Raw genomic sequence first — 12,710 nt, forward strand, 5'->3', positions numbered from 1 at the left:
AGCACTGTTCGAAGCGCTGGGGAGGCTACAAGGTGATCAGGTTGTCCCACGAGGGGCTCACAGTCTTCATCCCCATTTTCCAGATGAGGACACTGAGGCCCAGAGAAGTGAAGCCCCCCCCAGCCCCACGTTACCTCTTTCCCCTCCACAGAGCACCCGTATATACGTATACAGCGCTTACATGATGATGATGATGATGGCATTTATTAAGCGCTTACTATGTGCAAAGCACTGTTCTAAGCGCTGGGGTGGTTACAATTTTATTAGCTTGTCCCGCGGTGGGCTCACCGTCTTCATCCCCATTTTCCAGATGAGGTCACTGAGGCCCAGAGAAGTGAAGTCCCCCCACCCCGCCCCACGTTACCTCTTTCCCCTCCACACAGCACCTGTATATATGTATACAGCGCTTACATGACGATGATGATGGCATTTATAATAATAATAATAATAATGATGGCATTTGTTAAGCGCTTACTATGTGCAGAGCACTGTTCTAAGCGCTGGGGGGATACAAGAATAATAACAATAATAATAATAATAATGGCATTTGTTAAGCACTTACTATGTGCAAAGCCCTGTTCTAAGCGCTGGGGAGGTTACAAGGTGATCAGGTTGTCCCATGGTGGGGCTCACAGTCTCAATCCCCATTTTACAGATGAGGGAACTGAGGCACAGAGAAGTGACTTGCCCAAAGTCACACAGCTGACAACTGGCGGAGCCAGGGTCTGAACTCATGACAAGGTGGTCAAGTTGTCCCACGTGGGGCTCACAGTCTTCATCCCCATTTTCCAGATGAGGGAACTGAGGCTCGGAGAAGTGACGTGACTTGCCCAAGGTCACCCAGCAGACATGTGGCAGAGTGGGGATTTGAACCCACGACCTCTGACTCCAAAGCCCGGGCTCCTTCCGCTGAGCCACACTGCTTCTCTTTATGAAGCGCCTCCTCTGTGAAGAAGCAGCGTGGCTCAGTGGAAAGAGCCCGGGCTTTGGAGTCGGAGGCCGTGGGTTCGAATCCCGCCTCCGCCACATGTCTGCTGTGTGATCTTGGGCAAGTCACTTCACTTCTCTGGGCCTCAGTTCCCTCATCTGCAAAATGGGGATTAAGACAGCCCCACGTGGGACAACCTGATCACCCTGTATCCTCCCCAGCGCTTAGAACAGTGCTTTGCACGTAGTAAGCGCTTAATAAATGCCTATTATTATTATTATGATTATTATTATGTGCAAAGCACTGTTCTAAGCGCCGGAAGAGAGTGAAGCGCTGTACGATATACGTGTAGGGCGGCGGGCCGGGGCTCTTACCGATCTCGTCCACCACCTGGATCATCTTCTCCAGCTCCTCGGGGCAGACGTCCGGGCAGTGCGTGAAGCCGAAGTAGACGAGCAGCCAGCGGCCCAAGTAGTCCCGGTCGGTCCGCGGGTGGCCGTGGTGGTCCACCAGGGAGAAGGGCCCGCCCAGCAGCGGCTTCCCCACCGCACGCCTCCGCTCTTTCTCCAGCTCTAAAACACAGCACCCGGCAGGGTCAGTGCCCCGACGGGGGGCTCCCGAATCGGAAAGGGACCCCCATGCATTGCTAGTAGCCTCTCCGCGCGCAGCCGGTGGATTTAATTTATTACTCTATTTATTTTACTTGTACATATCTATTTCCGAATCAGAAAGGGACCCCCAGTGTATTTAATTTATTACTCTATTTATTTGACTTGTACATATCTATTCTATTTCCGAATCAGAAAGGGACCCCCGTGCGTTGCTAGTAGCCGCTCCGCGCGCAGCCAGTGTATTTAATTTATTACTCTATTTATTTGACTTGTACATATCTATTTCCGAATCAGAAAGGGACCGCCGTGCGTTGCTAGTAGCCGCTCCGCGCGCAGCCGGTGGATTTAATTTATTACTCTATTTATTTTACTTGTACATATCTATTTCCGAATCAGAAAGGGACCCCCAGTGTATTTAATTTATTACTCTATTTATTTGACTTGTACATATCTATTTCCGAATCAGAAAGGGACCGCCGTGCGTTGCTAGTAGCCGCTCCGCGCGCAGCCGGTGGATTTAATTTATTACTCTATTTATTTTACTTGTACATATCTATTTCCGAATCAGAAAGGGACCCCCAGTGTATTTAATTTATTACTCTATTTATTTGACTTGTACATATCTATTTCCGAATCAGAAAGGGACCGCCGTGCGTTGCTAGTAGCCGCTCCGCGCGCAGCCGGTGGATTTAATTTACTACTCTATTTATTTGACTTGTACATATCTATTTCCGAATCAGAAAGGGACCCCCAGTGTATTTAATTTATTACTCTATTTATTTAACTTGTACATATCTATTCTATTTCCCAATCAGAAAGGGACCGCCATGCGTTGCTAGTAGCCGCTCCGCGCGCAGCCGGTGTATTTAATTTATTACTCTATTTATTTTACTTGTACATATCTATTTCCGAATCAGAAAGGGACCCCCGTGCGTTGCTAGTAGCCACTCCGCGCGCAGCTGGTGTATTTATTACTCCATTTATTTATTTTACTTGTACCTATCTATTCTATTTCCGAATCAGAAAGGGACCGCCGTGCGTTGCTAGTAGCCGCTCCGCGCGCAGCCGGTGTATTTAATTTATTACTCCATTTATTTATTTTACTTGTACCTATCTATTCTATTTCCGAATCAGAAAGGGACCGCCGTGCGTTGCTAGTAGCCCCTCCGCGCGCAGCCGGTGTATTTAATTTATTACTCCATTTATTTATTTGACTTGTACATATCTATTCTATTTCCGAATCAGAAAGGGACCGCCGTGCGTTGCTAGTAGCCGCTCCGCGCGCAGCCGGTGTATTTAATTTATTACTCTATTTATTTTACTTGTACATATCTATTTCTGAATCAGAAAGGGACCGCCGTGCGTTGCTAGTAGCCGCTCCGCGCGCAGTCGGTGTATTTAATTTATTACTCCATTGATTTATTTGACTTGTACATATCTATTCTATTTCCGAATCAGAAAGGGACCGCCGTGCGTTGCTAGTAGCCGCTCCGCGCGCAGCCGGTGTATTTAATTTATTACTCCATTTATTTATTTTACTTGTACATATCTATTTCCGAATCAGAAAGGGACGGCCGTGCATTGCTAGTAGCCGCTCTGCACGCAGCCGGTGTATTTAATTTATTACTCTATTTATTTGACTTGTACATATCTATTTCCGAATCAGAAAGGGACCGCCGTGCGTTGCTAGTAGCCGCTCCGCGCGCAGCCGGTGGATTTAATTTATTACTCTATTTATTTTACTTGTACATATCTATTTCCAAATCAGAAAGGGACCGCCGTGCTCCGCGCACAGCCAGTGTATTTAATTTATTACTCTATTTATTTTACTTGTACATATCTATTCTATTTCCCAATCAGAAAGGGACCGCCGTGCGTTGCTAGTAGCCGCTCCGCGCGCGGCCGGTGGATTTAATTTATTACTCTATTTATTTTACTTGTACATATCTATTTCCGAATCAGAAAGGGACCGCCGTGCGTTGCTAGTAGCCGCTCCGCGCGCAGCCGGTGTATTTAATTTATTACTCTATTTATTTTACTTGTACATATCTATTTCCGAGTCAGAAAGGGACCCCCGTGCGTTGCTAGTAGCCGCTCCGCATGCAGCCGGTGTATTTAATTTATTACTCTATTTATTTTACTTGTACATATCTATTTCCGAATCAGAAAGGGACTGCCGTGCGTTGCTAGTATCCGCTCCGCGCGCAGCCGGTGTATTTAATTTATTACTCTATTTATTTGACTTGTACATATCTATTCTATTTCCGAATCGGAAAGGGACCGCCGTGCGTTGCTAGTAGCCGCTCCGCGCACCACCAGTGTATTTAATTTATTATTCTATTTATTTTACTTGTCCATATCTATTCTATTTCCGAATCAGAAAGGGACCGCCGTGCGTTGCTAGTAGCCGCTCCACGTGCAGCCAGTGTATTTAATTTATTACTCTATTTTATTTGTACATATCTATTCTATTTCCAAATCAGAAAGGGACCGCCATGCGTTGCTAGTAGCCGCTCCACGCTCAGCCGGTGTATTTAATTTATTACTCTATTTATTTTATTTGTACATATCTATTCTATTTCCGAATCAGAAAGGGACCCCCGTGCGTTGCTAGTAGCCGCTCCGCGCACAGCCGGTGTATTTAATTTATTATTCTATTTATTTTACTTGTACATATCTATTCTATTTCCCAATCAGAAAGGGACCGCCGTGCGTTGCTAGTAGCCGCTCCGCGTGCAGCCGGTGTATATAATTTATTACTCCATTTATTTATTTTACTTGTACATATCTATTTCCGACTCAGAAAGGGACCGCCGTGCGTTGATAGTAGCCGCTCCACGCGCAGCCGGTGTATTTAATTTATTACTCTATTTACTTGTACATAACTATTCTATTTCCGAATCAGAAAGGGACCGCCGTGCGTTGCTAGTAGCCGCTCCACGCGCAGCCGGTGTATTTAATTTATTACTCTATTGATTTTACTTGTACATATCTATTTCCGAATCAGAAAGGGACCGCCGTGTGTTCTTAGTAGCCGCTCCGCGCGCAGCCGGTGTATTTAATTTATTACTCTATTTATTTTACTTGTACATATCTATTTCCGAATCAGAAAGGGACCGCCGTGCGCTGCTAGTAGCCGCTCCGCACGCAGCCGGTGTATTTAATTTATTACTCTATTTATTTTACTTGTACATATCTATTCTATTTCCGAATCAGAAAGGGACCGCTGTGCATTGCTAGTAGCCGCTCCGCGCGCAGCCAGTGTATTTAATTTATTACTCTATTTATTTTACTTGTACATATCTATTCTATTTCCCAATCAGAAAGGGACCGCCGTGCGTAGCTAGTAGCTGCTCCGCACGCAGCCGGTATATTTAATTTATTACTCTATTTATTTTACTTGTACATATCTATTTCCGAATCAGAAAGGGACCGCCGTGCGTTGCTAGTAGCCGCTCCGCGCGCAGCCGGTGGATTTAATTTATTACTCTATTTATTTTACTTGTACACATCTATTCTATTTCCGAAACGGAAAGGGACCGTCGTGCGTTGCTAGTAGCCGCTCCACGCGCAGCCGGTGTATTTAATTTATTACTCTATTTATTTGACTTGTACATATCTATTCTATTTCCGAATCAGAAAGGGACCGCCGCGCGTTGCTAGTAGCCGCTCCGCGCGCAGCCGGTGGATTTAATTTATTACTCTATTTATTTTACTTGTACATATCTATTCTATTTCCGAATCGGAAAGGGACCGCCGTGCGTTGCTAGTAGCCGCTCCGCGCGCAGCCGGTGTATTTAATTTATTACTCTATTTATTTTACTTGTACATATCTATTTCCGAATCAGAAAGGGACCGCCGTGCGTTGCTAGTAGCCGCTCCGTGCGCAGTCGGTGTATTTAATTTATTACTCTATTTATTTTACTTGTATATACCTATTCTATTTCCGAATCAGAAAGGGACCGCCATGCGTTGCTAGTAGCCGCTCCGCACGCAGCCGGTGTATTTAATTTATTACTCCATTTATTTATTTTACTTGTACATATCTACTCTATTTCCGAATCAGAAAGGGACCGCTGTGCGTTGCTAGTAGCCGCTCCACGCACAGCCGGTGTATTTAATTTATTACTCCATTTATTTATTTTACTTCTACATATCTATTCTATTTCTGAATCAGAAAGGGACCGCCGTGCGTTGCTAGTAGCCGCTCCGCGCGCAGCCGGTGTATTTAATTTACTACTCTATTTATTTTACTTGCACATATCTATTCTATTTCCGAATCAGAAAGGGACCGCCGTGCATTGCTAGTAGCCGCTCCCCGGGCAGCCGGTGTATTTAATTTATTACTCCATTTATTTATTTTACTTGTACATATCTATTCTATTTCCGAATCGGAAAGGGACCGCCGTGCATTGCTAGTAGCCGCTCCACGTGCAGCCGGTGGATTTAATTTATTACTCCATTTATTTATTTTACTTGTACATATCTATTCTATTTCCGAATCAGAAAGGGACCCCCGTGCGTTGCTATTAGCCGCTCCGCGCGCAGCCGGTGTATTTAATTTATTACTCTATTTATTTTATTTGTACATATCTACTCTATTTCAAAATCAGAAAGGGACCGCCGTGCGTTGCTAGTAGCCGCTCCTCGCGCAGCCGGTGTATTTAATTTATTACTCTATTTTACTTGTACATGTCTATTCTACTTATTTTATTTTGTTAGTATGTTTGGTTTTGTTCTCTGTCTCCCCTTTCTATCATCATCATCATCATCAATCGTATTTATTGAGCGCTTACTATGTGCAGAGCACTGTACTAAGCGCTTGGGAAGCACAAATTGGCAACATATAGAGACGGTCCCTACCTAACAGTGGGCTCGCAGTCTAAAAGGGGGAGACAGAGAACAAAACCAAACATACTAACAAAATAAAATAAATAGAATAGATATGTACAAGTAAAATAAATTAAAAAAAAAAGAGTAAAAAATACGTACAAACATATATACATATATACAGGTGCTGTGGGGAAGGGAAGGAGGTAAGATTTTAGACTGTGAGCCCACTGTTGGGTAGGGACTGTCTCTATATGTTGCCAACTTGGACTTCCCAAGTGCTTAGTATAGTGCTCTGTACACAGTAAGCGCTCAATAAATACGATTGATTGATTGATTAATTCCCTTGTACATATTTACTAGCGTGGCTCAGTGGAAAGAGCCCGGGCTTTGGACTCAGGGGTCACAGGTTCAAATTCTGGCTCGGCCAATTGCCAGCTGGGTGACGCTGGGCAAGTCACTTCACTTCTCTGGGCCTCAGTTCCCTCATCTGGAGAATGGGGATTAAGGCTGTGAGTCCCCCCCCCGTGGGACAACCTGATCACCTTGGAACCTCCCCAGCGCTTAGAACAGTGCTTTGCACATAGTAAACGCTTAACCTCCTCCAGGAGGCCTTCCCAGACTGAGCCCCTCCTTCCTCTCCCTCTCCACCCCCTCTCCATCTCCCACGCCTTACCTCCTTCCCTTCCCCACAGCACCTATATATATGTATATATGTTTGTACAGATTTATTACTCTATTTTACTTGTACATATCTATTCTATTTATTTTATTTTGTTAATACGTTTGGCTTTGTTCTCTGTCTCCCCCTTCTAGACTGTGAGCCCACTGTTGGGTAGGGACCGTCTCTATATGTTGCCAACTTGGACTTCCCAAGAGCTTAGTACAGTGCTCTGCACACAGTAAGCGCTCAATAAATACGATTGATTGATTGATTAATAAATGCCATCATTATTATTATTATTCTCCAAGCCTCAGTTCCCTCATCTGTAAAATGGGGATTTAGGCTGTGAGCCCCCCGTGGGACAACCTGATCACCTTGTAATCTCCCCAGTGCTTAGAACAGTGCTTTGCACATTCATTCATTCATTCAATCGTATTTATTGAGTGCTTACTGTGTGCAGAGCACTGTACTAAGCGCTTGGGAAGTCCAAGTTGGCAACATCTAGAGACGGTCCCTACCCAACAGTGGGCTCACAGTCTAGAAGGGGGAGACATAGTAAGCGCTTAATAAATGCTGTCATTACTTTCTCCCCTCCTTCCTCTCCCCCTCCTCCCCGCCTTACCTCCTTCCCCTCCCCACAGCACCTGTATATATGTATATATGATTGTACGGATTTATTTCTCTATTTATTTATTTTACTTGTACATATTTATCCTACTTATTTTATTTTGTTACTATGTTTTGTTTTGTTTTCTGTTTCCCCCTTCTAGACTGTGAGCCCGCTGTTGGGTAGGGACCGTCTCTAGATGTTGCCAACTCTATTTATTTCACTTGTCCATATTTATTCTACTTATTTAATTTTGTGAATATGTTTTGTTTTGTTGTCTGTCTCCCCCTTCTAGACTGTGAGCCCGCTGTTGGGGAGGGACCGTCTCTAGATGTTGCCAACTCTATTTATTTTACTTGTCCATATTTATTCTACTTATTTAATTTTGTTAACATGTTTTGTTTTGTTGTCTGTCTCCCCCTTCTAGACTGTGAGCCCGCTGTTGGGTAGGGACCGTCTCTACATGTTGCCAACTTGGACTTCCCAAGCGCTTAGTAGAGTGCTCTGCACACAGTAAGCACTCAATAAATACGACTGAATGACTGACTGAATGAATGAATGAATCTAGCTTTATTTCTATTTATTCTGATGACTTGACACTTATCCGCATGTTTTGTTTTGTTTTCCGTCTCCCCTTTCTAGACCGTGAGCCCGTTGTTGGGTAGGGACTGCCTCTCTATGTTGCCGACCTGTACTTCCCCAGCGCTTAGTACAGTGCTCTGCACACAGTAAATGCTCAATAAATACGATTGAATGAATATGAATAGTATATATACTATAATACTATAATATAGTATATACTATACTATAATACTCTATATATGATACTACTATTAATTATACTATTACTATAATAATTACTATTTATTTATTGCTCTATTTATTTAATTTTATTTTACTTGTACATATTTATTCTATTTATTTTATTTGGTTAATATGGTTTGTTTTGTTGTCTGTCTCCCCCTTCTAGACCGTGAGCCTGTTGTTGGGGAGGGACCGTCTCTGTATGTTGCCAACTTGGACTTCCCAAGCGCTTAGTCCAGTGCTCTGCACACAGTAAGCGCCCAATAAATCAATCAATCAATCAATCAATCGTATTTATTGAGCGCTTACTATGTGCAGAGCACTGTACTAAGCGCTTGGGAAGTACAAATTGGCATCACATAGAGACAGTCCCTACCCAACAGTGGGCTCACAGTCTAAAAGGGGGAGACAAAGAACAGAACCAAACATACCAACAAAATAAAATAAGTAGGATAGAAATGTACAAGTAAAATAAATGCGATTGAATGACTGACTGACTGAATGAATCTAGCTTTATTTCTATTTATTCTGACAACTTGACACCTATCCGCATGTTTTGTTGTCCGTCTCCCCTTTCTAGACCGTGAGCCCACTGTTGGGTAGGGACCGTCTCTATATGTTGCCAACTTGTACTTCCCAAGCGCTTAGTCCAGTGCTCTGCACACAGTAAGCGCTCAATAAATGCGATTGAATGACTGACTGACTGAATGAATGAATGAATCTAGCTTTATTTCTATTTATTCTGATGACTTGACACTTATCCGAATGTTTTGTTGTCCGTCTCCCCTTTCTAGACCGTGAGCCCATTGTTGGGGAGGGACCGTCCTTATATGTTGCCGACTTGTACTTCCCAAGCGCTTAGTCCAGTGCTCTGCACACAGTAAGCGCTCAATAAATACGACTGAATGACTGACTGACTGACTGAATGAATCTAGCTTTATTTCTATTTATTCTGATGACTTGACACTTATCCGCATGTTTTGTTTTGTTGTCCGTCTCCCCTTTCTAGACCGTGAGCCCGTGGTTGGGGAGGGACCGTCTCTAGATGTTGCCGACTTGGACTTCCCAAGCGCTTAGTCCAGTGCTCTGCACACAGTAGGCGCTCAATAAATATGACTGAATGACTGACTGACTGAATGAATGAATCTAGCTTTATTTCTATTTATTCTGACGACTTGACACCTATCCGCACGTTTTGTTTTGTTGTCCGTCTCCCCTTTCTAGACCGTGAGCCCGTTGTCGGGGAGGGACCGTCCCTATATGTTGCCGACTTGGACTTCCCAAGCGCTTAGTCAATCAATCAATCAATCGTATTTATTGAGCGCTTACTGTGTGCAGAGCACTGTACTAAGCGCTTGGGAAGTACAAGTTGGCAACATAGAGAGACAGTCCCTACCCAACGGTGGGTGACTTGGACTTCCCAAGCGCTTAGTCCAGTGCTCTGCACACAGTAAGCGCTCAATAAATACGATTGAACGAATGACCCTCCGAGGACAGGGGCCGGCGGGGATGTCGGACGTACTTTCCGTCTTCTCTTTCTTGAAATACTTCATCCCAGCCAGCAAAGCTCCCCCGACGGCAAACGTCAAGGCCAAGGACTTCCAAGACACGGGCTGGAAGGACAGAGGACGCGCGGGTCAGAGGGGAATAATCATAATGACGGCGTGGCTCAGTGGAAAGAGCCCGGGCTTTGGGGTCCTGGGTTCAAATCCCGCCTCCGCCAAGTGTCAGCTCTGTGACTCTGGGCAACTCACTTCTCTGGGCCTCAGTTCCCTCATCTGGAAAATGGGGGTTAAGACTGTGAGCCCCACGTGGGGCAAACTCATCACCTTGTATCCCCGCAGCGCTGAGAACAGTGCTTTGTGCATAGTAAGCGCTTAACAAATACCATCATTATTATTATTTGTAGTCAGAGGTCACGGGTTCGAATCCCGGCTCCGCCACGTCTGCTGTGTGACCTTAGGAAAGTCACTTCACTTCTCTGAGCCTCCGTTCCCTCATCTGTCAAATGGGGATGAAGACTGTGAGCCCCACGTGGGACAACCTGATCACCTTGTATCCCCCCCAATGCTTACGACAGTGCTCGGCACATACTAAGCGCTTAACAAATGCCATTATTATTATTATTATTATTATTTGGAGTCAGAGGTCATGGGTTCAAATCCCGGCTCCGCCACATGTCTGCTGTGTGACCTTGGGAAAGTCACTTCACTTCTCTGAGCCTCCGTTCCCTCATCTGTCAAATGGGGATGAAGGCTGTGAGCCCCACTTGGGACATCCTGATCACCTTGTATCCCCCTCAGTGCTTAGGACAGTGCTCGGCACATAGTAAGCGCTTAACAAATGCCATCATTATTATTATTATTATTATTATTTGGAGTCAGAGGTCACGGGTTCGAACCCCGGCTCCGCCACATGTCTGCTGTGTGACCTTGGGCAAGTCACTTCACTTCTCTGAGCCTCCGTTCCCTCATCTGTCAAATGGGGATGAAGGCTGTGAGCCCCACGTGGGACAACCTGATCACCTTGTATCCCCCCCAGCGCTTAGGACAGTGCTCGGCACATCCTAAGCGCTTAACAAATGCCATCATTATTATTATTATTATTTTTTGGAGTTAGAGGTCACGGGTTCAAATCCCAGCTCCTCCAAGTGTCTGCTGTGTGACCTTGGGAAAGTCACTTCACTTCTCCAAGCCTCCGTTCCCTCATCTGTCAAATGGGGGTGAAGACTGTGAGCCCCACGTGGGACAAACTGATCACCTCGTATCCCCCCCAGTGCTTAGGACAGTGCTCGGCACATACTAAGCGCTTAACAAATGCCACTATTATCATTATTATTATTATTATTATTATTATTATTTGGTGTCAGAGGTCACGGGTTCGAACCCCGGCTCCGCCACATGTCTGCTGTGTGACCTTGGGCAAGTCACTTCACTTCTCCGAGCCTCCGTTCCCTCATCTGTCAAATGGGGATGAAGACTGTGAGCCCCACGTGGGACAACCTGCTCACCTTGTATCCCCCCAGTGCTTAGGACAGTGCTCGGCACATACTAAGCGCTTAACAAATGCCATCATTATTATTATTATTATTTGGAGTCAGAGGTCACGGGTTCGAATCCCAGCCCCTCCAAGTGTCTGCTGTGTGACCTTGGGCAAGTCACTTCACTTCTCTGAGCCTCCGTTCCCTCATCTGTCAAATGGGGATGAAGGCTGTGAGCCCCACGTGGGACAACCTGATCACCTTGTAACCCCCCCAGTGCTTAGGACAGTGCTCGGCACATAGTAAGCGCTTAACAAATGTTATTATTCTTATTCTTATTATTATTATTATTTGGTGTCAGAGGTCACGGGTTTGAATCCCGGCTCCTCCAAGTGTCTGCTGTGTGACCTTGGGCAAATCACTTCACTTCTCCCTCATCTGTCAAATGGGGATGAAGACTGTGAGCCCCACGTGGGACAACCTGATCACCATGTATCTTCCCCAGAGCTTAGGACAGTGCTTGGCACATAGTAAGCGCTTAACAAATGTCATCATTATTATTATCATTATTATTATTATTATTATTATTATTATTATTATTATCAAGGCCTGTGTCTGCTGAGGTTCTCTCCCCGCCGCCCCCCGGCCCGGTGAGCCCACGGCAGGCATCTCCTTACCCCCGGCTTGGAGGGGCCGCGGCGGCCCTTGGGCGCGGACGGAGGCGGGGGCACGGCGGTGGTCAGGAAGCGGAGCAGGACGGGTGTGCGGGGCGAGGGCCACCCTCTCCATGGCCTAGGCTGGGCACAGAGAGGGCAAGCGGTTTAGCGACGGCAAACAGGCAGAAGCCGGACGCGGGGCGGGCTGCCCGCTATCCCCCAAAACCCACCCACTCCCACGGTGGAGCCCATCTTCTAGCCCCAGGGACCCGCCCGCCGCCCCCTGCCCCCCTCCCTCCGGCCCAGAGATGTTATGTGACTTGCCCAAAATCATTCATTCCATCGTATTTATTGAGCGCTTCCTGTGTGCAGAGCACTGGACTAAGCTCTTGGGAAGTCCAAGTTGGCAACATAGAGAGACGGCCCCTACCCCACAGCGGGGCTCACAGGCTAGAAGGGGGAGACGGACAACAAATCAAAACATATAAACCAAATAAAATAGAATAAATCTGTAATAAATATGTACAAACATATATACGTATAATAATAATGGCATTTATTAAGCGCTTACTATGTGCAAAGCACTGTTCTAAGCGCTGGGGAGGTTACAGGGTGATCAGGTTGTCCCAC

The 12,710-nt window shown here is 45.6% G+C and overlaps 1 protein-coding gene across 1 annotated transcript in view; it reads right to left on the reverse strand.

Annotated features, from left to right (window-relative positions):
• Window positions 1-12,710, reverse strand: part of LOC119931634 (protein SCO1 homolog, mitochondrial) — a 30,428-nt gene that overhangs the window by 11,965 nt on the left and 5,753 nt on the right. The window contains exons 2-4 of the mRNA XM_038750458.1: window positions 12,102-12,221; window positions 9,967-10,057; window positions 1,303-1,500 (exon numbers count right to left, since the gene is read on the reverse strand). Of these exons, the coding sequence (XP_038606386.1) occupies window positions 1,303-1,500; window positions 9,967-10,057; window positions 12,102-12,221 (409 nt within the window). The remainder of the gene's footprint in view (window positions 1-1,302; window positions 1,501-9,966; window positions 10,058-12,101; window positions 12,222-12,710) is intronic.

Source organism: Tachyglossus aculeatus, chromosome 8 (genome assembly GCF_015852505.1).
Source record: "Tachyglossus aculeatus isolate mTacAcu1 chromosome 8, mTacAcu1.pri, whole genome shotgun sequence".
NCBI lineage: Eukaryota > Metazoa > Chordata > Mammalia > Monotremata > Tachyglossidae > Tachyglossus > Tachyglossus aculeatus.